The following is a 26,456-nucleotide window of genomic DNA, read 5'->3' as shown; positions in this document are numbered from 1 at the left end:
ACGTGCCCAGGGCCGTGGGTCGCCCCTGGGACGAAAGGATTGATTAGCAAGGACTGGAATGAGGTGAAAGGTTGTATTTACCTCGGTTACATGTTTTTGTTGGATAAATATTTGATCAGCAGAAATATGCTGGTCTAGAGCCATCATGTACGAGATGCTGCATCATACCTGAACCCTGGACTGCTATGTAAAGTGGATAACTACATGGATCTACTTAATGAGCCAATTCCTTTCTTTGAGTACTTGTGGAAGTATCTCCTGCTCGACTTGTGACGCTGCTATCGCCTGTACTGTCTTCCTCTGTATGGACGAGGACTCACCTGAGCCTATACCGGTCGACTCAAGCAGGCATGTTCGAACCATTAATGATAATAACAAGAAAACTGCTTCACATGCAGTCGAAGCTATAATTGCAAGCCTCTAACGAGCATGGTCCTCAGGGTTGCTCATAACCATGGCCAAACTCAATTGTTCTGGGGGATTCAATATCAATAGCATCTGAACTTAAACCTAGCGATGACAAGAGAAGACACATGTCGTAGTAGAGAACACTAATCTTCTAGTACCAAAATCGCTTTCTTCAACAAGTCTTGAAAGACAGGCTTCGACTATAGCAAAAGAGCAAACAGTACAGCAGCCAAGCCCACAGCAAAAGACACCGACTGCACAGTCGCACTCGCCGTAACAATAGCCGGCGTCGGATATGTACTAGGTGGAACATACGAAGGCCCTGAAGGAATAGCAGTCGCCGTGATAACATGCGTAGCCGTCGCATTGGGGAACTTGACAGTCGAGTTCTCAGCCACTACCACTGCGGGGAGCGCCCTCTGGTATGGGACGCCCTTATCATCCTCGCCCGAGACGTACACCAGAAGATTCCGGCGCTGGACTTTGATCGTAGCAAAGAAGGACGAGTTACGCGGAGAACCGCGCTCTCCAGAGCCGGCGGTGGCGTTGAGGCTGGACACCCGAGTAAAGTCGGGGGCTCGGAATGCAAAGTCGGCTGTCTTAAACCGGCCGTCTACCTCGGCGATTGCTCCGACGTCTTTACCGAACGGTGGCTGGCCGGCCATCGGGTACCAGCCCCGATGACCTGGTCGACCGCGGATGCTGGCAAAGTTGAAGGATGAGAGTTGAAGTGTCGAGACGCCGGAGCTGAGAAAGGTGAAGGTGCCCTTGCCTGAGATTGTGACTTTGTATGTGCCAGGTGGTGGTGAAGAGAGTGACAGATACGTGCTGTCTTCGAGAATAGTCTTGGTTATTCCTATTCCTTCAAGCTGAAGTGGCTTCCCGTCTGGTGTCGTAATCTCCAACTTGACGCCCGCTCCCAGGAGGGAAAACGTCACCTTTGTCATGTACGAATCAACAGGGACGTCAAACTCCTTGGCAGATCCATCAACCTTGTCCTGAACACGAATGATGGTACCGAGATTAGTCGTAATAACGTTCTCAATAAACGAGGTGACGTTGGCAACTTCTGATCTTGGGCCTGTGCGGTACAGTCCGCCTGTACCAGCACAGATTTGACCATAGGCATTGTCGGCTCTCTTGACTATGGTCGATCGCTTCATGGCACTGTCTTCACAGTCTGAGGCATATGTAAAGACACTGATGCTGATGCGCTTCTCCTGAGCCTTGGCCAGTAGCTGCGACATGAGATGTGAATCTTTGGCGTCTGCGTCTGTGAAGAGGAGAAGGCCTGAATCGACGTCCATGACATCCACAGCTGCCAGCATGCCTGTGAAGGCCAGCTCGGGACAGTCACCACCCCCAGCAGCACCAAGATTGCTGATTGCATCCTCAAAAGCAGCCAGATCCGTCGTCACGGTCAGCGGCCCCGTGCTGGGGTCGTTGAAAGGGGAGAGAACGTAGAGACCAGGCTCATTGTCTGTACCTGACAGACTTTCTGCGATTTGGAGGGCTTGAACACGGACAGCGTCGATGACATCGTCCATGCTACCAGTCGTGTCGATAGCAAAAGCCAGAGTTGGGACACCAAAGAGAAGACGCAACGCCTTGGGAGCACCGCTCGTGTCATCCTTGATATCATCAAAGAATTGCATCGTAGCTTGCATCGCCAACTCGGCAGCCTTGAAGTGCAGATCTGAGTGCGGTGACCACCAACAGTTGTTGCTATCCTTGTTGATGCCCGGATACGCCTTGTCGGCGAAGCCACCATGACGACACTTCCAGTCTCCCGGAATCAGAACGTCCTCGCCGGGATAGTAACCGCTCGTAAGTTTGGGAAAGCCATTGGTGTTTTCCTCACAGTGAATACCTTTGCAAGGAATAGGCCAGTCCGAGTCCCAGCCTGGAGGTTTGGGAGAGACATTGCAGGACCTGCAGCTTCGTTGATCAGGCGTGGACATGTACGATGCCATCGGTTTGTTGCGGATGAGGTCCGAGTTGGGCTCAGTATTTCCAAGCTCTACCCAGTTGCTGTGCGAGTAAAAGTCCTGAATCGTATGAAGCGCCTCGCCGACGGCCTTCCTAGCCTTGGCCACATCAGGGGGAAGAGCCAAAAGAGCCCCAATAGCCTCCTTCTTGAGATCCTGAATACGTGACTGTGCCTCAACGAACGACTCTCCATCACAGTGCTTATGAGCGTGGTCTTGGTCATCGTCGACGTCCATGTTTGCCTGCTGAATCTCCTTGCACGCCGCACGCATCTTGCTCGAGATTGTGGTGATAGATGGAAAGTAGAGATAGGCCCGATCTTCAAAGGCGACTCTCGTCATGTCTTCATGAGAGATGCCCCCGTTTCCGGCAAAGTCTTCTTTCCATTGTGCTGGGAAGAAGGCAATGACTGGCAGGATGTTGATGGCGATGAGAGAGGTGAGGATAAAGAGGTAGCGAGCGGCCATGTTGTGATGCTCTCCGAGTTGAGACTCGGGTTAACGATTGACTGTAAGCAAGTGTTTCAAAGAAAGTAGAATTAACCTTAATATTAAAACTCATCTTGGCACTGAATGCAGTGATAGTTATGTTATTGACGACTGTGTTGTTTGGATGTCCAGCTCCGCCCAATGACGGAGGTGTGTCAGCGTTGCTACTGCAACTCCCATCTCCCAACACCAGTCCGAAGCTTCAGCTGGGAATTTCAACCAGGTCACGCTGTTGCCTACAATAGTGCTATTTCAAGAAAAGCCCAGGACGAGACGTGATTCGTTTGCATGGGAATGAGTAGGCGAGCCACAGTGACGTAGGGATGTGGCATTCAGAGCTCGTATCATCTAGGACTCTTTGATACATATAAGGTAGCCTCCTGCAATGACTCCGACTTGGTCAAGTCTCCGTGGTACGGAGGAGGTAGGCAGATAAGGTGCCTGAAGGGCCGCCTTGACCCTTGAGCTAATGCAGCCTCAAGTTCTAGAACGAACTACAATAGGAAGCCTAGACCGGAACGGCTGAAGTAAACACTTGCTTGTCGCTATTACTGCTAAATATAGTGACAAAATAGGGCCTTGTTCTGTCTAGGAATTGCCAGCTGCCAGTTGAGTAGAAAACACCACTCAGCGGTTAGAAGCTGCGAGTTGGCGTATCTGATGATGGCATTAAAGCCCTATCGTTATAAGTACATCTGCCTTTAGTGCTATCAGAGCCGGCTTGAAATTCTTGGCTCATCGTCTAAGAAATCGTTGATAAGCTTAGAAAATTCGTCCGCATACTGCCACAAGAAGCCATGTCCAGAATCTGGAAACAGATGTAGCTGAGCCCCTGCATGTCTCAACTTCCTCCACATCACGTAGCTGTTTTCTTCCGGCAAGAGGAGATCCTCGCTTCCTGCGTACGCGTCAGTAACCAAGCTCATCAACGTGCAGCTCAACTCACCGTTTGCAATCAACACGGGCATCTTGAGCTCCTCGAACCTGTCGTACGACGCATCCTTGGCCTGCTTGCGATCCATAAACTTGGCAAAGGCAATACCTTGTCGGTGAGCGTTTGCTGGATCGACAGAGTTGCTCCTGTCCTTTCGTGCACCCGTGATCCTCTTCCAAGCAGCCTCGCCTGCCTTTCTGCTCTTTTCTGATGTGCGGAACATGCCAAAAAGGAAAGCCTCTTTGTGCTCCTCTTCTGTCTTGGCAGATTTGAGACGATTGAACGGTTCCAGTGAGGCGGCTGGCACAACACCCTCGCCTGTGCTGGGTGTCGTTCCGCAGAGGATGAGTCGACGGACTAGATCCGGTGCGTTGAGAGCAACGAGCTGCGCGACGCAACCGCCCATGGAGAAGCCCAGTACATCGGCCTTGGTGACTCCAATTGCGCGGAGGACGTCGATGTAGTACTGCGCCCACTTGGAGAAGACCTTGGGCACTTCACCTTCAGAGCGGCCGACACCGGCATTATCGATGAGAATGATGGGACGCTTGGCGGCGATTGGGTTCACCAACGCTGGATCCCAATGATCCATTGTGCCTCTGTAAGAATGAGCATCTCACCAAGTGCATGCTTGGAGGGTTCTCACCTAAAGTGCATGAGCAGCGCAAGAGGAACACCATGATCCCTACCAAACCGTCGATAGGCAAATTTGATGCCATCGACAGTGACAAACTGATCCTTTGCCGTTTCATAAGTCGCCATCTTGGACTGTTTCCTTTTTGATTATCAAAAGAGGAATTGAAACTTGTCAGCAGAAAGGGTATAAAAGGTTCAAGATGCCGAGGTACAGCGGCTATTGACGTCAGGTGATTATTCCAAAAGTTGGGGAACCCTGCGAAATATCTCCAACACTTGCCTATTTCGGCAGCTTTACCACATCAAGGGATTGCGGAGAAGCATAACCAGTAGTTGAGACTAGTTTACCCCAGGTTTCGAGACATCTTGACAAGATTTTAAGCATATAATAGTCGGTAGGCAGCGGGTCAAGGGATATTCATGTGTCTTTAGCTAACAACTTTTAGTCTCCAGTTGTACTTATATCCGTCTATCCAATCTTTTCTACCACATTTCACCCACACTCCTCCTCTAGTGAGCGAATCTAAAGTCCCAGCGCTGCTGACCCTCATCCGTGGTGTTGAGGATATAGTCCTCCTGCTGCTCCTTGGTAAGAGCATTCCATCTCCTGTCGCGCACCTTGTTTCTCCAGATGTAAAACGCCTTGACAATGTAGAACAGCACAATGTTGCCGCAGGTAATACCCAGGATGACCCTGTTGCCCCGACGGTAGAGAGGCTTGTCGTCGTCACGGAAGATGTTGGAGGCGGCAATGTTACCTGTCTGCACAAACATGTTGTACAAGGCGGCGCTGATGGCACGGGTGCGCACACTGTTGCTGTTCTTGGCGTTCCAGCCTACCAGGATGGCGTGGCAGTATGGGTAGCTCAGAAGACCTGAGATAAGAGCGTATCGCACCCAGGGGGACATGTCGGCGGGAAGGACAACGAGGGCGAGAACCCAAGGGAAGATCCAAATGTTGGAGAGGGACGAGAGCATGCCTCGTTCCTTGACGCGCTCAGATACCCATGTGATGATGAGGAGGTTGACGGCATAGAGGAACTGAGAGGGGATGGCGAGGAGATTGGCCTTGAAGACGGAGAAACCAATCTGGCGCAGGATGTAGGACAGGTAGGTGTTGAAGGGCGAAGGAGGGATGTAAACCATGAGGCCGATGATGTAGAGCGGCCACTGCTCCCAGTCCTTGATGGCCCTCCAGAGTCGGGGGAGGTTGACGGCTTGTCTGCCAGGGTATTAGCTTCTATATCACAGAGCTGTGCAAGTTGAAACCTACCGGTTGTTCATGTCACCCTTGCTGGGATCATCACGGAGAAGTCGGTTAACCATGATGTACTCCTCATGCTCAGTGAACCAACCGTCCTTGCCACGGAACCAACTCTTGGTCTGGCAGGGACCAGGAGGCATGAGCACCCAGGAGAAGAGACCGACGATGAAGGTGCCCGAAGCTTCAAGAATGAATCTGTGTGATGTGAGCTTCATTCGACAAAACTTGAGCTACCAGACTTACAGCCATCTCCAACCTCCCAATCCAGCAACGCCTCGCATCTGCAGGATACCGGAAGCAAGTAGCGAACCCACAATGTTGCTAGTGCTCAGGGCCGTCCAGAAAAAGGCCAGTCTGATGGGCAGCTCATTGGACTTGTAAAAGTACGTAAGCCAAAGAACGATATCCCTGAAACAGTTAGAACACGTTTCTCAGAAAAGCTTCTAGAAAACTCACGGAATGAATCCACCCATGAGAAGACCGAGCAGGGCCTTGAGGGCAAAGTAGGCCGACTTGCTATGCAGGGCAGCCTGCGAGCCTGCGACGAGGGACCAGGAGCAAATGAGGAAGGGGATCCATCTGTCGGCTCCGAGCTTCTTGCTGATCAAGCCACTGGGGAGTTCAGCTGAGAGGAAGGTAACAAGGAAGATCTAGAGGTCTCATGTTAGTCTTGGTGTGTGAGCAGGGGGGGGAGGGAACACGTACGGTCTGGCCGTAGTTGAAGTCGTTTGTGTCCATGCCAATCTCGGGAAGCTGTTACTGGTTAGCAAAGACTTGATATTGCCGTGATTGGGCTAGACTCGCCATATTATCCGAGATGGCGCGGTTAATGTTGCGCCGGTGAAAGTCGAGGGAGCAGAACATGACCCATGCCCAGAGAGTAATACGCCAATCGATCTGTGGCGGGACGATCCATGGTTAGCAAACAGTCTGACTTGGCGCATAGTACTACACACCTTTCTCACAAGCCTCTTTTCCTCTTCGGCAGTCCAAGTATAGTTGGGGTCGAACCGGTGACGGTTCTCATACTTGGCATTCTCGTAGACCTTGCGCCAGCGGTCGGCGACCTGAGGGTCAGAAAAGACATGCTCAACCGTCGAAGAAGCAGTCTCGTCGCCGCTGTCGGTCGGAGAATCGCTAGGAGATCGATCATTGACAAGAACCTCTTTAGTGTCCCTGTCGTTGACATAGACCTCCTTGTTGTCCCGGTTGGGACCGTCACTAGCAGCCATGGTGGACAAGAGTGTGTTCGAGTCCGCGGAGAAGTGAGGGAAGGCTTGGGGCCGCGGAGATGTCAAGAGTAGAACCTGCTTGTGATGGATGCATGGCCTGGCTTATAAAGGTCTGGCACCTCTCCCATGCCCTCGGGTTCGAACCATGATGCACGACAACCAACCTCAGGGGCGGGACACTAGCAATGTCGCGATGAGCCTCGATAATCACCTCAAGCTCGGTGAGACGACCTTTTTTGCCTCCAAGCGTCGATTATACCCTGGATATGCCCATCGAAAAAGCTACGCTGGGTAGGCCCAGACTCGAAAAGCTTGGATATCTCTGCAAAAAAAAGTTGGGGGTCACTTTCAATAACCTCCAACTAAAGCATTGAACCCCCGAGAGCCCGTGGCGACGGAGCGGTAGTTCGCCGACCAATCGAGACCCGGGGATAAGCATGCATCTGACCAAAACTAGAAAAGTGTCGGGTCCTCTGCGAACGTTGCAATGGCGAGGTCGTCATTGGAAGCATGTAGGTAGGGACTAACATGACTTGTGTTGGCGGAGCTTTGTCTAGAACAGGAGAATGACGTGCCCGGGGATGGGGAGTCGCCGGTCCAATCGCTGGGATGACCGACCGAGAGGCCGTAGATATGAGGGAGACTAAGGTTTTTTGATGGAGAAAATCTCGGAGGTGGTGGTGGTCTCGGGGAGTTGATCTGTGAAGCTGGGGTTGAGTATACCTTGAACAGTACGTACTATTCTGACATGGAATACTATTTCTCTACTATCTTGGAACTCTCAACTATAAAATACAACTCTAATACAACAACACCGAAAAAATCTAATTACATTCTTTGAATATTCAGTCATAATCGACCTCCCGAGCGATATCCCGTATTCTCGTCACAATCATATTGCGTGACCCTGCCCCAGAGATTGCGACACCACCATGGCGCGAGCGTTTCGTGATGGCGCAATCCTTATCCCATCGCCCCCGTCGCGGTCTAAACCCCTTGGCAAATGTCATGTTAGCAACGGCCCAAACAATTGCAGAAAACTCCATTGCGTGATTTCTCTCCCACTTGTCGAGCGTCGACTCGCGCCTCATTGATCGGCGGTCTTCTTACGCAATATGCCCTTCCGAAGTCGCTCAGAGTGATGCTTCCATCGCTTCCTGCAACATCGCTCGCGACGAATGAGACTCTTCAGGCTCCGTCGGTATTCTGCTTATTTCTTTTCCCCGCGTTGATGCCGGCATTCATGTGCTGGATCGCGATATCCGATGAGGGGAACAAGAGTTGCTGTGTAATACATATATAAGAGACGGCTTATCTGTCTCAGAGGAGACTCTAACCAAGACAAGTCGAAACTCGTAGATTCATCACTGTCTGTTTCTTCAAAATGGCTCCTTCAGCAACTACAACCACGGCCAGCTTGGTCACCGACGCCTCCAAGCTCAAGCTGTACCCCGGCCACGTCGAGGGTGTCTACAAGGAGCTGTCTCCTGTCGTGTACAAGAAGGAGGATGAGCTCAAGGGAACTGACGAGTATGCTGCGGCCAAGGTTAGCTTCTCATCACCTCATGGTAGACGCACAAACTAACACGACTCAGTATCCCAACTACCTCCCCACCTGGAACAAGGACCAGGTCTACCCTCCCCTCGAGCCCTTTGAGCACTACGACCACGGCCGCGACGCAGACCCTACTTTCCCCAACCTCATCACAAAGGACGCCAAGGTCTCGCACCTTACTCCGACCATCGGCACAGAGGTCGAGGGCGTCCAGCTGAGTAAGCTCTCCAAAGCCGGCAAGGACGAGCTCGCCCGGTACGTCGCCGAGCGCAAGGTCGTTGCCTTCCGAAACCAGGATTTCGCCGACCTTCCCATCTCCGAGGCTCTCGAGTTCGGAGGCTACTTTGGTCGTCACCATATTCATCCCACCTCTGGTTCTCCAGAGGGACATCCCGAGATTCACCTCGTGCACCGCGGTGCGGGAGACAAGTCCCATGAGACCTTCTTCAAGACTCGCGTGAGCTCCGTGGCGTGGCACTCGGATATTACCTACGAGCAGCAGCCCCCAGGAACGACCTTCCTGTACATCCTCGACACCCCCGATACCGGTGGTGACACTCTCTTTGCCAACACCGTCGAGGCCTACGAGCGTCTGTCCCCTGCTTTCCAGAAGCTGCTCCACGGCCTCAAGGCTACGCACTCTGGTATTGAGCAGGTCAACGCCAGCGTCAAGAAGGGTAGCATCAAGCGTCGTGAGCCTGTCGTTAACGAGCACCCCATTGTGCGAACACACCCCGTCACTGGCGAGAAGTCGCTGTTTGTCAACCCCCAGTGTAAGTCAAAATCCTCTCCCCGATATAAACCCATACTTACATCCACAGTCACCCGCGACATTGTCGGCCTCAAGAAGGAAGAGTCCGACGCCATCCTCAACTTCCTCTACGAGCACATCGCCTGGGGCGCCGACTTCCACGCCCGCGTCAAGTGGCAGGAGAAGACCGTCGTGGTCTGGGACAACCGATCCGTTCAGCACACTGCCCTTGTCGACTGGAAGTCTGGCCAGCGAAGGCATCTTGCCCGCATCACGCCCCAGGCTGAGCGGCCCTATGAGACCCCCTTTGAGGGTTAAGGTATAATGATAGCGTCTTGGTTAAATGTCCCGCGGGCAAAGATCCCAGCAGAGGGCCAAAATAAACAAATTGATATACAACAATCGTCTGTTGGTGAATGTCAGGCAGTGATGTGATGAAATATGTGAATAGTGGCCCATCGGGCTGGAACACAACAATCCTCTGTATGATGCTGACACTATCAAGTTACAGGGCCCATGTATGCCTCTATATGTACTCTCACAAACCAACTCTTGTGTATGCATTCCCCTATCCTCCCGTCCAACGCCAATGCTCATGTATCCCGCCAAAGCAACCCTCTATGCACAAAACATCAAACCACGCTACTCCAAACCTGGTGTCCGAGCATGACTGTCAAAACACCGATGCCATATTTGCCGGCATCCGCAGTTCCCTGCCAGACCTCCCACCCAAGCCAGCATACAGCTGCCAGCTCCATGACGCTCAACACAGAGCCCACATATGTCGCTGTGCTTGGGCCTTTCTCTTCCTTTGTTTCTTTACTAGCTTCGCCCGTCACCCGTAGTGCGATCGTCCCAGCTGCAGAAAGCAATGCCAGTTGCACCTCCCGACGGAAAGGGGTATGGATAGCCAATGTGAGTCCCCACACGACAAGCAGAGCGGCGAGAGCCATAAACTCGACGCCCAACTTGTCCATTCTGGGCCCTATAGGTACAGCAGGCTTTTCTTCGGTCCACCCAGATGGTCGTCGTGCCGAGGCATCACTCGGCTGGCTCTCCTGACTCAAGCTGAAACTCTGACTTAACATGTCAGCCAAGCTATTGGCCTCATCGTTGCTCCTCTGAGGCGCAAAGAAACTCGGCGGCTTGAAAGAAACGTCGCTCTCATCTTCCTGTTGCCTATGCGCTTGGGCCTTGGCGGCTCCCCGGAAAAAGATGCTCTCCTGCTCGACAGGCTTACCCCTCAAAACAGGTGCATTGGGCGGGTTCCGTAGTCGTTGGGATGGAGTCGTCGGTGCTGCGGGAACCTTGTACCAAAAAGGGCTCTGCTCATTGCCGACGGGCGATTCTCCAAAAGCCGGTCTCGGGCCGTTGGAGAGAGGCGCCTCGCGAAAGGCTCGGTGTTGTGACGGAACTGGAGACTCGGTAGGAGTCCAGTCCATCTCATCCGAGTATTGAACCTCCTGGTTCCTTTGTGGAGAGAGATTGAGGCTGTTAAATTGCGTACGAGGGCTCTCCGGGATCCTCACGGGGTTGCTGGGAGGGTATGGCCGCGGTAGTGGATTAACAAGTGGTTGACTGAATAGATCTCGCTGCTGAGGCGCAGGCGTCGATGAGTCCAGGGCCTCGTTCAACAACTCAGAAAATGTTTTTGGTTCCTCCTTTTTCCTTCTCATGATCTTGGGTTTCGGTGAAATGGTGGCGCTGGAGTTCCCAAAAAGGGGCGTGGTATCAACTCTGATGGACCTCCTTGCAAAAGAGTAGATCTAATCAAGTCAGCATTCGTTCACTTTCTCACACAGGCAAACGTACCATAATCATGACAACCGCCATGACCAGATGAGCGCTCAGCTGAGCACTCCTCGATTGCCCCCTACCTCCATTCATCTCAAGCACGCGGCGGAACAAGATGCGGAAAAAGATGATCAACCCCTGGAAGGAATACCACTGCGTAAATCCCAGGAGATGCCTCGTGAAGCCACGGCTGACCTGCACGAACTGGGGATTCCACCACGCAGATAGTATGCTCGCCGTAACCGCCCCGCTGATCAGTTTGTCGGCTGGTGGGAGAAATGCAACAGCCCATGATAGGGCGGCCACCGCCATGGTCGGCCAGCTCCTGTCATCTGGGTCATACATCCCCTCGTCTGGATGCTCCAGCACATATGATAGCGTCTTGATGTGCCAGAGCATCTGCATCGCCAGTCCTCCCCACCACAATCCCCTCCCCAAGCTGTTGGCCCAGTCCAGCGCCGTATTCCTTCCTGGATCAGCCCTCCTCCCTCGGCTCTTCTCCATCATCCGCCGTAGATGATCCGTCTTGGCAGTGTATCCCGCCCGACGAATCTGACCCTCCACCCGCTCGGCGCATTCATCACAGACCTGAGGGTATCGCTCTTCCAACCCCTTTCGGTATCGGTAGTAGTTTCGCTCGAGTTCGGGATAATCGGGATGATTCGGATCATCGGGGAGGTACTGAGCGAGTGAGGACGTAAATAGACGCTGATTCTTCAGGCATGTCGAGCAAAAGATACTATCCCTCGGTGACGACGGAGGCGACTGTCGTGGTACAGCGTATTGCGTTGCGGGAGCTTCTCGCTCGGTGGCTACTGGAGGATCCGTAATCTCTCCATTCTAAAATTCGTCAGCCAGAGGTCCAAAACGGGGGTTCGGCGCTCATACTTCATCGAGGTAGTTGGTCGCATCGCAGAATAGGCAGAGAAACTGGCTCGTGACGCCATCATATTTGGTGTTGGACCTCTTGCCGCAGTAGAAGCAACTCAGGTATCTCGTCCCTCGCAGGCGCGGCATGATGCCATGACCATTAATCAGATCCTAAGAGACAAGTAACGAGTGAGATGTGTTGAAGGTAAGAAAAAAAAAAAAACAGGATGGAATTTTTGATGTTTATTCCAGGTTGACATGGAAGCCCACTTTCTGGGGTTTCTGCCGGGCGGTCGACAGATTTTAGAGGCTCTCAAGCCCCTGCCGCGGGGCGTGCAGCACTGCGACCCCTGCAAGGCCCCTGTAGATTTACGGGAGGTCACGTCACACCAAATGGAGATCAGGACGACCTCAGCCTTCAACATCCATTGAATCAAGCCGTCTTTGACATTCCGTCGCCACAATAAAAAGCATTCACGTCGCCAACCAACAGAAAGAGCCTTTCTTCCTTGCATGCGCCATAGATAAAACAACAATGCCGCCATCATGACCACTCCACCCTCATCTTCAAGACCTCCTCTCCCTCCACCCCTCCACCTAACTATCCGCTTCTCAACCTCCCAGCCAGACCTCGAGCTCGACATCCCCTCGCCAAACGCAACAACCGTCCTCGCCCTCAAGCACCTCCTCCGCACACGTCTCTCCTCCCGCAGCCGACTGCGCCTCATCCACCAGGGCCGTCTACTCCCCGACTCGTCAGCCCTCAGCTCCGTACTCAAGGCGCCGCCGCCGCCTCCGCCGCCGAAGGAGGATGATCCCAAGGGAAAGGGGAAGGCTGTGGAGGGCGTGTCGCGCATCTATGTTAACTGCTCCATTGGTGATGAGTTGACGAGCGAGGAACTCAAGCAGGAGGAGGAGGAGGCCGCCAAGCCACCCAAAGACGCGACGCCTGAGGGATCCAAACCTACGGCGTCGACGAGACCGAGGCCAAGGGGATTCGACCGACTGCTCCAGTCTGGATTCACACAGTCCGAGATCTCGACGTTAAGAACCCAGTTCACGTCGATACACACTTCGCGCTTCACCCCAGATGCCATGCCATCGCCCGACACCCTGCGCAACATGGAGGACGCGTGGATCGACAATAACGCTGGCGGCATCCCGTCCGAATCAAACCCGCTCGAGGACGAGTACACGGGCATGGCTTCAGTACTAGAAATACTGTTCCGAGCCATGGTGGTCGGCTTTTTCTTTCCTTTAGGAAGCCTGACATGGCTGATGCGCGAAGAAGGGATCTGGAGTAAGAGATGGCAGATCTTTGTCGGCTTCGGCGTCGTGTTTAGTCTCTGCATTGGGTTCATCATGGGGATATCAGGGGACCGGCCTTAGTAGAGCCTTCCCCTAGATGATCAAGGACAGCAGCATTCTTTCTGGCGTCGGGCGTTTTTTTACATGGAGCGTACTACATACAATAGTCTACTACAACTACAGATGGCGAACAAGACGGGCTAGTATAGATTCCATTCCCAACATTTGGTCGGGACAACTCGAACCGCCCCGACAACCGACAAGACAACAACTATCTTTTTTACCGAGGCGCCCAAACTCCCCCAATCCCCGCGATGGTATAGCAAAATTATGGCCCAGCACATGCCAAAAAAACCCTTTTGAACTGCTCGTGAAACAGAAACAACTAAAGGCCTTACAGGTACAGACTCTGGGCGGCCACAATGTCTCTGCGGATCTTTGCCAGACTCTCTTCAAACTTCTTGGTCAGATCCTCGTTGCCCATAACCTTGGCGGCCTGGGCCATCTGTCGAAGGAGCTCTTCCAGACGGCGGAAGAGGCGGATGAGTGAGCCTTCGTACACGTTTGTCATTTTGCTACAGATTGTCAGTGATATTCTCTTCCAGTGTGGCATCACACTTACCAAATCTCAACAAACGGACGTCCCTGGGCCCACGTGTAGACCGTCTCCATTAGCTGCCACTTGAGCTTCTGCACATACTCCTCCTCATTGACGTCGAGCTTGCACTCCTGGCTGACCTTGGCAATGATTCTCGCCTTTGCCTGGACCTCGCGGAAGGGCTTCTGTAGCTCCTCCTTGAGAGCGGGAGCTTCCACCTTTTCGTCAAAGATGAAGATGCTCATGACGGCGGCACACATCTCAGGTGTCTGCTCGTTGAAGAATCTGTCGAAGAGTAGTTCTGAGAGGAGCAGCTCGTGGCCCTCGGTGGATGAGATCTCACACGCGACACGGGCCTTGAGCTGGACGACCTCGGCGTCGTTGATGAAACCGAGACGGCGGAGGACACGCTTGCGTGACTTGAGCTCGTCCATCTGAGCGATGCTATAAGCCTTGGCAATAGCCTTCTTGGTCTCCTTGACCTTGTCGGTCAGCTTGACCTTGGTGTGGTATTGCTCCCATAGTGAGGGCAGAAGAGGAGAGAGGTGCAGAGGGTTGGCAAGAAGCCTCGACTCCAAGACCTCAATCTTTCTCAGCAGCTTCTTGAACGACTCATCGGTGATCTCCATGTTCTCAATAGGATCCAAAATAGGCAGACCATCGGGGAATCGGCGCTTGACCTCCATCAAAGACTTGGTGAGCGTCTCCCTATCGCCATCCGTCTTCAACCCGTCCTTAGGGAGGAAAAGTCGGATCTGGCTGATGGCCTTGATGCAGGTGAGCAGGCATGGCACAGTGGCAAACTTGATATCGTCGTCGTCGGAGAACGGCTTCAAGCCAGGGGGCATCTCTCCAGCAGGCTGCCCGGGGGCAATTTCGGCGCTCTTCCTTGAGATGGGCAGGAGAACATCAATGACGTATGACTCCTGGGGGATGTGTTCGGGCTCGCCAAGCTTGGGCGCTCGGCGGGGAGTCTGGTTGACAATGACTCCCCATCCAAAATCGGTACCATTTCCAGCAACAGTCTCCTGGTCGTCCTTGGGGTTGTAAATCTGCACCAGACGGCCGGGCTGGAGATAGGAGATGCTATAGTTGGGATGCTGAATAACTGTCCGCATGTCCTTGGTGTAGGTGCTCAGTTGTTGACGAATCTGGTAGTAGTCCTTGACTGTCGCCTCATCAGGGATACTCATTGTATCGCGCTCCTGCTGTAGCGACATCAAGTCCTTCTCCAGAGACGGGACGCTAGCCGCATTTTGGAACTGATGGAAACATCGCTCCAGCATAAACTCTGGTGAGATGGCCTCAATTCGCAGCAGGTTCAGAATCATGTTGTAGCCGAGGTAGAAGGCCGAGTTGAGGCGATCCTGATGACCAGTAACAATCTCCTTGGCAGTGTCGGGCTCAAGCTTATCGTCAATCATCATGATGACAATACCTCGAGCATCGAGACCACGACGACCAGCACGACCAGCCATCTGAATGTACTCGGAAGAAGTGAGAGGACGTCTCTTGACACCATCCCACTTGGTAACCTGGGTGAAGACGACAGTCTTGGCAGGCATGTTCAAGCCGATAGAGAAGGTCTCAGTCGCGAAAAGAACCTTGATGAGAGACTCCTGGAACAGAATCTCAATAGTCTCCTTGAGAATAGGCAGCAGACCTGAATGATGCACACCGATACCTCGCTCCAACAGGGGCAGAAGGTTCACAATCTGAGGCAACTCCCTATCCTGCTCTGACAAGCTCTCAATGGCGCTGTGAAAGACCTTTTTAACCATGGCTTTTTCGGAATCGTCGTTGAAACTGAGGGATGAAATGTTCATGGCCATGTTCTCGCACTCTCGCTTGCTGAAGTTGAAGACGATGACAGGGTTGAACTTCTTCTTGATGGTCATCCGGATGATCTTGGCGATGTCTGAGCCGCTGTCCGCACCACCCTTGTTGGTCTTCTTGTTCTTGCCCTTTCCTTTTTGTCGTGCCGTAGGATCGTTGGGGTCAGCTCCCTTCTTCTCCTCTACCTCTTGCATAACCAGGTTGAAATTTTGCTCGTTGAAGTTGCTCTTCTCATCAACGATGAGTCTAGCACCACTACCACCAGCGGGGAAGAAGTAGTTCTGAAGAGGAGTCGGTCGGAAATCGGTGTAAACAACATGACAGGCCTGGTGATGGATCTTGGCGATCCACTCGGCGAACTGGAAAGCGTTGGGGATAGTGGCCGAGAGGAACACGTATCGGACCTTGTCGGGAAGCATAATGATGGTCTCCTCCCAAACGACACCTCTCGTCTTATCGCGCATGTAGTGAATCTCGTCAAAGACAACCCACGCAACTTCTCGCATAATCTCGGAACCTCGATACAACATGGATCGCAAAATCTCTGTCGTCATGACCAGACAACTAGCCGTGGGGTTGATGGTCACGTCACCAGTCATCAAGCCCACATCTCCAAAGATGGCCTCGAAATCTCGATATTTCTGGTTGCTCAGGGCCTTGATGGGACTCGTGTAGATGACTCTCTGGTTGCGCTTCAGACACTGTGCGACGGCGTACTCTGCGACGACTGTCTTTCCGGCAGAGGTGTGCGCAGACACGAGCACACTCTCCTCCCGCTCAATCGAAGCCACGGAAAGACTCTGGAAAGGATCGAGCTTGAAGTTCCACGTTCGCGCCGGCTCGTCGGGTGCCTTGTGCTCGGACAAGGGAACATACTCGTAATCCAGGTCCGGGGGTAGCGCAACTTGATGCTGAATGTTATGCGACAGGACCAGCGACGAGTCCTGAGGCACAAACGTAGATGCGCCAGCAACCTCTCTCGACTCTGCCGTCTGGAAAGTATCCGTCATGACGGGACCCGCGCCATCCTCCTTCTTCCTCCTCTTCTTATCCTGCTGGCTGGGGGTGTCCGAAGTGTCGTCGTCGTCGGAGTCCTCATCCTTGGAGGTCTCGGTCTTGTCGTCCATGTCGACATCCTCGGCCGCCTTGGCCGCGTTGCCGTTCATAGCTTCATCGGCCTTTCTCTTCTTGGTCTTGTCGCGCTTGCGGGGGACGCTCTCGTCTTCGCTCGCACTCGGGGCCTCCACCTTGCCCTCGAAAACATCAAACATGTCATCCATGTTTGGTGATGGTGTGTACCCGCGATCGGGGGCGATCGCTAGCTTTTTGGAGAAAGGGATCGAGATCGGAGTAGCTAGCTGCAAGGTCGCAATTCCCAGCGTGCTGAAGAAGGGTGAGGATCGAGAACAAAGAAACGAGGTCTCAAATAAGACCAAAAATAGTCACCTCGAAGGAAAAAAGAGCGTGACCTTGTCGTCCCGTACAACAACACAAAGGAATCGATCGGAGGTTCCCAATTCGTGGGACCTGGGCCATGCGATTAAAAAAAGTTGGTTGACCAGGAAGTGGGCTTGGCGGCAGAAAAAAGCGCCCCTGGCGAAACAAGCTGCGGGCGGTGAGGCATCGAGATCCACCGGTTGCTGCCGACGTCACGTACGACTCGGGATGTCAGCATTACCATTTGTATGTATCATGTGACTTTTCAGGTGACCGTGCTAAGCGTTTTCCCTTCAACCTCAGACCACCATCTTGACCTCGGCGCTACCCATCACGACGTTTGACACATACCCAAGCTCCCATCCCCAATCGCCACTCCACAACGTCAAGGTGCGTTCCCGTCTACGATTCGAAGCCATTGAGCCGCTCGACTCTTGTCTCCCGCCGCGCACGAACCGAATTGACCTCGCGCAGATGCTCTCCCGCGCCGCCGTCCGTACCACGACCTCTCTGGTCACCAAGCGAGGCTTCCAGACCACCCGCGCCCGCCTCTCTTCGCCTTACCACTACCCCGAGGGCGCCTACAGCAACATCCCCTTCAACCCCCGCAACAAGTGGTTCGGCGTTGGATACTGGACCTTCATGGCCACCGGCTTCTTCGCTCCCTTCGGCATTTCCGGTGCGTGGTTTCTCTCCCGTGCTCTCCCGGCCGGAGGCATCGATGCTAACTCGCCCTGCAGTCTGGCAGACCTACAAGCCTACCTAAGTCCGTGGTTAGCGGATTGGGTATGCTGCTCATCCATTGACAGATCAGGGAGCCTGTGGATGGATCGTTGTGTACATAACCGAAATAGACAACAGTCACTCTCGATCCTTGCACTCGAAATATTTCATTTGTCTGAGCAATAGTTTTGTCTCTGTGTGATTTGCAATGTGATTTGTGCTCATGATCAGCTCAATTCGTGCTCATGTCTCATACGAGAATCATCTAAGTACACAGAGCTATCCTGCTCTGGGGTATGCTCTAATATGGCGTAATATACAAATTGGTACAGAATATACTGTTACATCATAACCGCGTTCCATCTTTTTTATATCTCCGGTACGACGGGCCATCCCATTGACCCGTCGGCGACTTCATATCGCTGCCGTTGAGAACGTTGTCGAACAGGGACTGGATGAAGGGGATCCGGTCTGGTGCAATGTCCCAGCGCTTGGCCAGTTCATCGTAAACCCGGACGACGGCCTCATTGGAGGAGCACTTCTTGACTGCTCGCAGAGCCCAGATGACCAGCCACCGGTCAATGCGGAAACCTCGTACTCCCTCGTCCTTGGCCTGGTACATGGCCTTCAAGACTCCCTCAAGGCGCTGCTCACTCCACTCTGAGCTCGAATACCCTCCGTGAGAGTAGAAGCCCTTGAGCAGGGCCAGGAAGATGGTCGGGTGGATCGTGATCCGAAGAAACTTCATCTCATCCAGGTACTGAGCAACCTTTGCCAGGTCCCCAATCCGGGTGGAGTAGTGTTCCACAAAGAGCTTGTAGGTGTGAAGGTTCGGACTGAGCTCGATCTGCTTCTGCAAAGACTTGCCGAGCTCGGGGTGCTTCCGTCCAACTCTGCTGAACATCATCAACACCTTGGTTATGACCCGAGGCATCCCGTAGTTCCTATCAGGGAGATCCGGGGACATGGAATGGACATCCCTCATCTTCCGATACGTCTCTTCAGCCGCCACCTCCTCGCCGCATCTCAGAAGTCCCGATATGACACAGTTGAGCACAACAGTGTCAATCATCTCACCCGCCTCGACCATGTCCCTGTAGGCGGCCCGGATCCCTGCCGAGTCCATCTGCAGGCCAAAGTAGTGTATCACACTGACATGGTGATACCGGTTGTACGGAATCTCCCGGTTTTCCATCTCCCTATAAATCATCTCGGCCAGGGCATAATTGCCAACCTTGGAGGCGACGTCAAACAGAATGTTGAACGTCACTTCGTTCCCCTTGATACCAGCACCGCGCTCCATTTCCCTCCATATCCGCAGTGCAGTCTCCAATTCGGTGGACGTTGCGCGGCCCGCATACTTGGTAGCAAACGCCATAGCGAGGTTCCAATGGGTCCGACGCAGCGTCAAGCCAACGTTTCTCACATCGCCAAGCAGCGCAAAGTACCGCAACATTGACTCGGAATCGCGCTTCGGCGGCCTTCCCATGACCCTGAGAAACTTGTCTCGCCATTGCCATGTGAGGTGAAGCATTCGAGGTTCGGGGAGTTGGAGATAGATGTCGTATATCGGCTCAAGAGATGTGTAGTAGGGGCGACGGAGTTTTTGCGAGATGGCAGAACAGAGCTTAACAACTATTCGTTTCGTCTCGTCGTTGCCTTTACAGGTCTCTTCCTTGGTCGGATGCTCAAAGTCCCGCCGGTTATCTGATACCTCCAGCTTTTGCCCGTCGGGTTGGGCATACCGTCGACGGTATGGGTCTTGGTAGAATTGCAGGTGCTCCTCGACCGTGCTCGAGTCTTCTTGTCGGACAAAGGACATGAGGTGCTCTGGGTCTTGTCTATGCGTCGGATTGGCGCTGTGGCCCGAATGTCGCGCAGCCTCGGCGGCAGTTCCGTAGTTCTTTGCCGCATGTCGGGGTCGGTGGATTGGGAGGGTCCGTCGAAGCTCGGTCGCTGGTGTAAAAGTCTTGAGCAGCCATAGCGAGCTCCTCGCGCAAAAGAAATCGGCAGCAAGCCTCTTCCTGTGCGTTCCCCCGCCGCCATCTCTCACGGCGCAGAAGCTCCTCCTCACGGTCGGGGCGGCAAGCCTGGCCGACGGTCGGTTCGAGAGCACCGCACAGACGGAGCCGTCTACTCGACTGGAGATTTTCATGAGCTCCTCCTCATGATGGTGCGACCTCGGTGTGTAGCCGCGGCACTCGAGGCAGAGGAAGCCAGAAGGAAGGGAATGGGAAGCAGAGAAGGGGTGAGAGAAGGGACGTCGGCAATCCAATCTCTCTCGTGGTGGGATGAGAGGCTTGTTTCTTAGCGGGACCTTTTTCCGGGATGATTTTTTGCTAACAGATCGGGGGCGGATTCGCGCCAAGCTTGCCGGCATCCCGCATTATCGGCGTTAAGATTGGCCGATCTCCAAAATTTCCACCACCACACCACCACGCTGAGCATAGAGCCGCGACATCGCAACCCACTCCCGTTGTAGAGCGCCAATTGACCCTGTAAGTTGATGATGATGCATTTAATGACCTTGTATTTCACCTGCTAACCTAGATCCCAGAAATTGGCCATGGGAGGCAGACAGATCCGCCCCGCGAGGGTCTTCCAGACCGTCACTGAGGAGCTCAACCACAACCTCCTCGGCCAAAAGTCCATCGCTACGCCGCCATGGTATAACATCATGCAGACGGTCCCTCCCTCAGAGACCCTCGTCCGAACCATACCTCCCCGACACCGAGCACCCAACCCCAGAGCCACCAAGCCCAAGAACATCTTCCGCCCGCAACGGATAAGGTACCTTGAGGATGCGCTACGAACCACCTTCTACAAAGACCACCCCTGGGAGCTCGCAAGGCCTCGTATCATTATGGAGTTGGATGGAAAGGACTATCAGCATTGCGATTGGAGCAAGGGCTTGAAGCAGCCCGGCATCCCCTTGACAGGAGAGTGGTAGGTCGACAGACTATATACAACTCACGTTGGACAAGCTAACCCCGCCATAGCGTCGTTCAACGCCAGATGTGGCTCATGGAGAACGAAAACGTCAGCGAGCGCAAGGCCTACGATGTCACCCGTCGCGAGTTCTACCGCCTCCGCCAGGAGGAGGAGATCGAGAAGCGCGTGGCCGTCGAGGAGGCCCGACACGTGGGAGCTTACTTTGGCAAGACTCGCATCGACGTCTCGCACGGCCTCGAGGACCGTGAGTTTGAGAACTGGAAGCTCTGGGCAGGCAAGGAGACGGAGCGCACCGAGGCCCGCCGCAACTCGGAGATCGAGAGCTTCGGCCTCGAGGAGGAGGGCGCCGGCGGGGAGGACATTGCTGCCGAGGCGGATGCCACCGCCGAGACGGACAAGGTGGCGATTTGAGGTCGCTGATGCAGAGAGGGCGGATGATACCCGTCATGTACACAAACCATGTAAAAAATTACTGTCTATGTACGAGAATCAAGATTCACGCATGTTCCATGAACCCCTAGGTGCGAACCCTTCCCATTTTAGTCCTCTCCATCTCAGACCTTCCCATCTCGAAACCCCCTTGAGTACGACCCCCTTCCATCTCAGATATCAGGGCGCCGGGCGTTGAAAACCATCTCCCCAGCATTCTCAATCCCGTACTTGGCAGCAACCTCGGCGTGCTGCACAACCAGGACATCAGCGATGCCGGTGTAGTAGAAGAGCTTCCCGGTGAGGCTCAGGGTCGAGATGCGGGCCCACGACTCGATGTAGACAAACTTCATCGAGTCCTCGGGCACGACGTAAAACATCTTCAGAAGATTAACAACCAGTCCGACAAAGAAGCCGGTGGCGGGGCCGTTGGAGAAGATGCAGGTAGGGTATCGGAGCTTGGCGCCGACGTCGTTCTTGGGAGGCGTAAGAAGGGCGGGGATGATTTCCAGCATGCTGCGCAAGGCGGAAAAGGGAGTCGACCAAAGAGACTGATGAACGCGACGAGCGCGAGCGACGAATCGGCTGTCGGAGGTTCCAGCGTCCTTGCCCTCTCGGATGCACAAAAGTTCGACGTCAGTTTCGTACTCGGCAACTTGGTAGATGGAGTTAAGATCCCCAGCGGTAATCAGGTAGCGGCGGTGAAAGTTGGCAAAGTTGCAGAATCCATCATCCATCATCATGAGCATCTCCTTGGTGTGTCCACCAGAGCCGAGAACAAAGAGGTGATAGTCGACATCACGACGGCGAAGATGACCACGTCCAACCTGCTTGCCAGCAGCAGCGGCACGGCGACGGAGGGTGAGCTGAACGCTGCGAGCCTTGAATTCACTTGAGTCAGGGAACGCTCCGTGGTTCAGAAAAAGGTCAAGGAGAGGCTCACCGTGAGGAAGACGATGAGCCCGACGAAAAAGAGCAGATGAAGCAGGAACAGGACATTCTCGGCCGGGAAGCAGATCAAGAGGCCGATGCTGACGCCGAGGAGGGCGGCGACGATGGAGGCCAGGAGCTTCAGGGACTCGGTGGACATCATCTTGGCGAGATGCTACTGTCGTTGGCTGGTGGTGAGGTTATACCGGTTTGACTTATATGCGACTGTTGTTGGAGGACAAGTGGTCAGTACAAGGATCAAGGTTGAAGAAGAAAAGGACAAGTCAACAAGTCGAGAAAATGAAAAGAAATTTATACCTCATGGATTTCTCTGCACGAATATCCTCGAAAAGGGATCAAGAATAGATTTCCATTGTTCCAAGAAGGCAATGACACGATGTCTCCCGACTCAGCAAAAAGCATGTGCTCAGAGGAACAAAGTGAGGTCGAAAGTGGATTCATGTGGCTCAAGCACGGGCCAAAATGGGAAATGTAAGCCAAGTTCAGAGCTATTTGACTGGCTGAATGAACTTACCCTGAATTATTCAATTAAAGAGACCATTTAAGAGCAAGAATTGATTCTCAATCAGGTATTGAGACTATTTACTGTACATGGAAAACTCCCACAAGGAAGATACTAGTGCGTGAACCACTAAACATTCTTCCTTGCTGATGTGATACCTCCAACAATGCCAAGCTCTAATCATCAATGAAATATCAAGCTCAAAACCCAGTCTCTCATGATTTAGCACACTTGACCAACGCCCGCCTCAAAAGAATCGTCGTCTCTTCTTGGGCACAGCATTCTCTTCTTCCTGACACTCCTCTCCAAGAGCTCGTCTCGCCGCCTCTCTGGTCGAATCTTCAAACACCTCCCTCATGCCTTGACCAGTGGCAGCCGAGCACTCGAGATATCGGTACGCACCAATACGCTTCGCTTGCCAGTTTGCCTATCTCCAGTTAACCATCTCAACCCAACATGCCATCCAAGAAAGAAAGTCTAACCTCAGAGGAACAGACGCAGCATGTCGGATACGCCATCAGCCCCGAAGGCGAAAGTGCAGAACCGGTCCGGTGATCCTCGAGGAAGCACTGATCACGCAGATCCTTCTTCAAACCAACAAGATACAGCAACGGCTGAAACGTCTCGGTCTTTGCAAAAGCATCATGAGATGCGTGGTACCACTACATCCGTCAGCCTCATACAGCTCCACGACCAAACGCACTCACCCATTGCATGATGGTGTACATAGACACTTTGTCCGAGATGTTGAAACAGAGAAACACAGCGTCCCAAGAAATGTACGTCAACCTCTCGACTGTGTTGAGGTCTGGTACGCCCGAGGTATCCTACAGCTCAATGCGTACAGGGTGGTCGTTGTAGGTGCGCTCATTGACATAGGTTTCATACAAAGGCCGAGAAAAGGCGTCAGACTGTGGCATGTTAGCTCATGATCAATGTCGAGTTCCTTATAACTTGCATCAGGAAAATAGCCATAGCGAGCACGGCTACAAAAAGTCAGCGAAGAAACATACAGAAGATGAGCTTCTTACAATAGCAAAGATGTCTGTCCAGCAGACTTGCTGCCCACGAATAAAAAGTTTAGGTGGAGAGGTTGCCGTGGGATACTCTCCACCTCCGAGTCCCTACGCTTGCGCTTGCCGTTGAAAATCCCCAAAAGTCTCTTGCGTTTAGTCCCAACGGGGCGGTTCAGAAGACCCGAGGACGGGCGGCTAGACTCTGAGGTGGAAGGACGTCCAAAGAGAGGTGTGGCGGCGCGGAAGAAGCTGAGGCGGGTCGATGGACGACGCGCAGGGGGAGATGCCTCACGGAAGGTCTAACGGATATTCGTGAGCGAGAAGGAAATACAGATCGCTGAGAAAGACTCACAAGACGAGTTGAAGGGCGCTCCTCAAAGCCATCACCCTCAAACGGATCTCGTCGCTCTAGACGACTGGGCACACGCTGTCGCCACGAGTCGATGCGCTCGCTAGGCTTTATCGGGGTCAAAGGCATTTTGTGGTAAGAGACAAAGATGCTGACATGAGGCGATACAAGTCCGAAGTGAGATGATGAGGGTGAATGAGGACGCGGTGAAGTGAAGGATGATGAGTGTTGTTGCGAAGAAGAAAGCAGGCAGTGGTGATGCATGCCAGGTAATTATGGGTTGGCGGATGACGGCTGTCAACAGCTGGCAACCTGTGCCCGCCACCTCTCACCATATCTAACCAATGAAAATAAACACCGTCATTTAGGCATCATATATAATCTCTAGGCTGCTTATTTCGAAACCTATATCCAATAGCTTCAACTGACAAAGTCGGCCAGGTTCGCGACATCCGCCCTCCTCAACCTCCCCCCATCAACACCCAAAATCTCCCTCGGAAACCACTCATCTAACTTACCTCCAGGCCTTCCAACGCCCTCCCCTAGATTTTCCTCCTCCATACCAAGAACCATGATCGCCAGAGCTGTTCCGCTGAGCCAAGCCCAAACCATGCCCTCGCCATTGAACCCAGCTGCAACCCATTCTCCCGAGTTCTTGTCCTTTGAAGGACGAACTCGGCCGACTAAGGGCATCAAGTCTCCTGTAAAGCCCAAAATACCCGTCCAAGCCTTGACGAGTTTGCTCCCTTCTCCCCAATGAGGCTCGAATATGGCTGGCATAACACCCCGGACGTGCGTCAGCGGAAGGGCATGCACCTGGCTATCATCCCAAACTCCAACTTGATCCAGTCCCTGCTGGCGACTCCTAAAGAAACCCCCTCCAATCATCAAATCCCCAGGCGTGCCATCTTGATTATCCGGTCTCTGTGTCACATAATCAAAACCCGGGTTGTAGACAATAGACCACGACCGTCCTCCGTGTGACGACGGGAATGATGCTCCTGGGCGCTGAGCGGACATATGTGCCAAGGCGCCTGTGAGACACCCACGAAGCGACTGAACTAGATGAGGAGCGTATGCGTTGGTCGCATGTATCACATGTCGAGTCTTGAGTGTTCCGCGAGTTGTCTTGACCGTGTAAGCGTACGGCGACGATCCTAATTCGTGCGAGACACTCTCGACGGGTGTGTTGGTGTGGATGCTCAAGGTGGAAAATCGATCAAGGAGATCATTCCACACACCCGTAACAAGACGGTAGGGCCAGAGAGCGCCAGCTGAGTAGGATATTCCACCTACGATGAGATCGTTGACGCCAAACTTTACTGATCAGCAACTTGTCTCAAGACAATGAATCAGCTCAGCTCACCTCTTTTCTAGCCTCATCCGCCTCCAAGACAATGGCCTTTTCCTCCGGCATCCACACCTTCATCTCCTCAACCTCTCGTTGAGCCTTTTCGAAATCATCCTTCTCAGTAAACAGATCCACCGTTTGTACCTCTCTGACCTCACCCTGGGGCACCTTCTCTCCAACCTGTTTCAATATCTCCAGATGGCTCCTTTGAAATCTCGCCAGCTTGGCCGCCTTCTCCGGTCCCATCTTTGCGCGGAACATTCCAAGAACCTCGTATGGTGTGGACTTGATGTGTCCGCCATTCCTACCCGTAGCACCACTACACAGCTCTCTAGCCTCGCATACAACAACCCTCAGCTCCCCTGATAGCTCCAGAAGTGACTTGGCCACCGCTGCACCCGTGATACCGCTCCCAATAATGACGACATCTGCTTCCGCAGGCAACTCACTTTGAACGCTGCATAGCTGAGGAAAAGGCGGGTCGTCAAGCCAGTATGAACGGGTTGGTGCGGGGACGGGCAGGCTAGGTGGGGATGAGGCCCGAACGAGGAGGGATGAGAATTGAGTATGCAGAGCTGAGAAGGTTTTCAGGGCCGATGATACGGTTGAGACAGTTGACTGGATCGTGGAGATGATGGCGCCCATGGCTGAAGAGAGTGCGGTTAAGGTTAAGATATGGTTAGACAAGACAGTTGAGCGAGATGTTGAGGGTGAGACACTGAGACACTATCTCGATCGGCAAGCATGGGTTCAGTAACCGAGTGGTTTACATCCCTCTTATCAAGATAATGCATGTACTACATCGAGCACACCTATGAGACAGACGAATTTGGAGAACGACCGACATCACATCAAAACACCACGAATCAACGGCAACAATCATCTTGGCGATTCAATGGTAAAAGACATGAATGCTGGATCAGCGACCCTTCTAGTTGGCATTTTCTCTAACGCTCTAAGAATCCCTTCCCCAATTTCCCCAGTCCTTCCTGTCCATTATCTGCCGTTAAAGACGAAGAAGAGCACAAACCGCAGTGAAACAAACAAGACCGTCATCATTCTGGTTTCCCAATGCCCGCCCCC

The 26,456-nt window shown here is 53.2% G+C and overlaps 13 protein-coding genes across 13 annotated transcripts; 4 read left to right on the top strand and 9 right to left on the bottom strand.

Moving 5' to 3' along the window:
• Window positions 1-608: 608 nt before the first annotated feature.
• Window positions 609-2,864, bottom strand: LRP88_07542 (uncharacterized protein; the record flags this gene model as incomplete). The annotated part of the gene is made up of 1 exon (XM_083244071.1): window positions 609-2,864. The coding sequence occupies one exon, from the start codon at window positions 2,862-2,864 to the stop codon at window positions 609-611; it is 2,256 nt and encodes a 751-aa protein (XP_083098565.1).
• Window positions 2,865-3,595: 731 nt separating this feature from the next.
• LRP88_07541 (Alpha/Beta hydrolase protein) lies at window positions 3,596-4,581 on the bottom strand (the record flags this gene model as incomplete). The annotated part of the gene is made up of 3 exons (XM_083244070.1): window positions 3,596-3,783; window positions 3,832-4,418; window positions 4,466-4,581. 3 exons carry the CDS (start codon window positions 4,579-4,581, stop codon window positions 3,596-3,598), a joined length of 891 nt encoding a protein of 296 aa, XP_083098564.1.
• Window positions 4,582-4,965: 384 nt separating this feature from the next.
• On the bottom strand, window positions 4,966-6,951 carry LRP88_07540 (major facilitator superfamily domain-containing protein; the record flags this gene model as incomplete). Its single annotated transcript, XM_083244069.1, has 6 exons — window positions 4,966-5,677; window positions 5,729-5,914; window positions 5,963-6,127; window positions 6,176-6,369; window positions 6,425-6,472; window positions 6,676-6,951. The coding sequence occupies 6 exons, from the start codon at window positions 6,949-6,951 to the stop codon at window positions 4,966-4,968; spliced, it is 1,581 nt and encodes a 526-aa protein (XP_083098563.1).
• A 1,384-nt stretch (window positions 6,952-8,335) lies between these two features.
• On the top strand, window positions 8,336-9,575 carry LRP88_07539 (TauD/TfdA dioxygenase family protein; the record flags this gene model as incomplete). The annotated part of the gene is made up of 3 exons (XM_083244068.1): window positions 8,336-8,497; window positions 8,547-9,279; window positions 9,328-9,575. 3 exons carry the CDS (start codon window positions 8,336-8,338, stop codon window positions 9,573-9,575), a joined length of 1,143 nt encoding a protein of 380 aa, XP_083098562.1.
• A 314-nt stretch (window positions 9,576-9,889) lies between these two features.
• Window positions 9,890-12,068, bottom strand: LRP88_07538 (Ima1 N-terminal domain-containing protein; the record flags this gene model as incomplete). The annotated part of the gene is made up of 3 exons (XM_083244067.1): window positions 9,890-10,720; window positions 11,070-11,891; window positions 11,940-12,068. The coding sequence occupies 3 exons, from the start codon at window positions 12,066-12,068 to the stop codon at window positions 9,890-9,892; spliced, it is 1,782 nt and encodes a 593-aa protein (XP_083098561.1).
• A 399-nt stretch (window positions 12,069-12,467) lies between these two features.
• Window positions 12,468-13,310, top strand: LRP88_07537 (DUF2407 C-terminal domain-containing protein; the record flags this gene model as incomplete). Its single annotated transcript, XM_083244066.1, has 1 exon — window positions 12,468-13,310. The coding sequence occupies one exon, from the start codon at window positions 12,468-12,470 to the stop codon at window positions 13,308-13,310; it is 843 nt and encodes a 280-aa protein (XP_083098560.1).
• A 313-nt stretch (window positions 13,311-13,623) lies between these two features.
• Window positions 13,624-16,943, bottom strand: LRP88_07536 (ATP-dependent RNA helicase MTR4; the record flags this gene model as incomplete). Its single annotated transcript, XM_083244065.1, has 2 exons — window positions 13,624-13,804; window positions 13,852-16,943. 2 exons carry the CDS (start codon window positions 16,941-16,943, stop codon window positions 13,624-13,626), a joined length of 3,273 nt encoding a protein of 1,090 aa, XP_083098559.1.
• Window positions 16,944-17,412: 469 nt separating this feature from the next.
• On the top strand, window positions 17,413-17,866 carry LRP88_07535 (cytochrome c oxidase subunit VIII; the record flags this gene model as incomplete). The annotated part of the gene is made up of 2 exons (XM_083244064.1): window positions 17,413-17,779; window positions 17,841-17,866. The coding sequence occupies 2 exons, from the start codon at window positions 17,413-17,415 to the stop codon at window positions 17,864-17,866; spliced, it is 393 nt and encodes a 130-aa protein (XP_083098558.1).
• Window positions 17,867-18,169: 303 nt separating this feature from the next.
• LRP88_07534 (uncharacterized protein) lies at window positions 18,170-19,978 on the bottom strand (the record flags this gene model as incomplete). Its single annotated transcript, XM_083244063.1, has 2 exons — window positions 18,170-19,664; window positions 19,809-19,978. The coding sequence occupies 2 exons, from the start codon at window positions 19,976-19,978 to the stop codon at window positions 18,170-18,172; spliced, it is 1,665 nt and encodes a 554-aa protein (XP_083098557.1).
• Window positions 19,979-20,389: 411 nt separating this feature from the next.
• LRP88_07533 (mitochondrial 37S ribosomal protein mS23) lies at window positions 20,390-21,186 on the top strand (the record flags this gene model as incomplete). Its single annotated transcript, XM_083244062.1, has 2 exons — window positions 20,390-20,769; window positions 20,823-21,186. The coding sequence occupies 2 exons, from the start codon at window positions 20,390-20,392 to the stop codon at window positions 21,184-21,186; spliced, it is 744 nt and encodes a 247-aa protein (XP_083098556.1).
• Window positions 21,187-21,377: 191 nt separating this feature from the next.
• Window positions 21,378-22,297, bottom strand: LRP88_07532 (N-acetylglucosaminyldiphosphodolichol N-acetylglucosaminyltransferase anchoring subunit ALG14; the record flags this gene model as incomplete). The annotated part of the gene is made up of 2 exons (XM_083244061.1): window positions 21,378-22,085; window positions 22,148-22,297. The coding sequence occupies 2 exons, from the start codon at window positions 22,295-22,297 to the stop codon at window positions 21,378-21,380; spliced, it is 858 nt and encodes a 285-aa protein (XP_083098555.1).
• A 1,387-nt stretch (window positions 22,298-23,684) lies between these two features.
• On the bottom strand, window positions 23,685-24,151 carry LRP88_07531 (P-loop containing nucleoside triphosphate hydrolase protein; the record flags this gene model as incomplete). The annotated part of the gene is made up of 2 exons (XM_083244060.1): window positions 23,685-23,972; window positions 24,026-24,151. 2 exons carry the CDS (start codon window positions 24,149-24,151, stop codon window positions 23,685-23,687), a joined length of 414 nt encoding a protein of 137 aa, XP_083098554.1.
• A 291-nt stretch (window positions 24,152-24,442) lies between these two features.
• Window positions 24,443-26,018, bottom strand: LRP88_07530 (FAD dependent oxidoreductase-domain-containing protein; the record flags this gene model as incomplete). The annotated part of the gene is made up of 2 exons (XM_083244059.1): window positions 24,443-25,339; window positions 25,389-26,018. The coding sequence occupies 2 exons, from the start codon at window positions 26,016-26,018 to the stop codon at window positions 24,443-24,445; spliced, it is 1,527 nt and encodes a 508-aa protein (XP_083098553.1).
• Window positions 26,019-26,456: the final 438 nt, after the last annotated feature.

Source organism: Fusarium phalaenopsidis (genome assembly GCF_050370095.1).
Source record: "Fusarium phalaenopsidis strain FUZ10S chromosome Unknown contig_32302, whole genome shotgun sequence".
Lineage (NCBI taxonomy): Eukaryota > Fungi > Ascomycota > Sordariomycetes > Hypocreales > Nectriaceae > Fusarium > Fusarium phalaenopsidis.
This window is presented reverse-complemented; position numbering and strand designations above follow the sequence as displayed.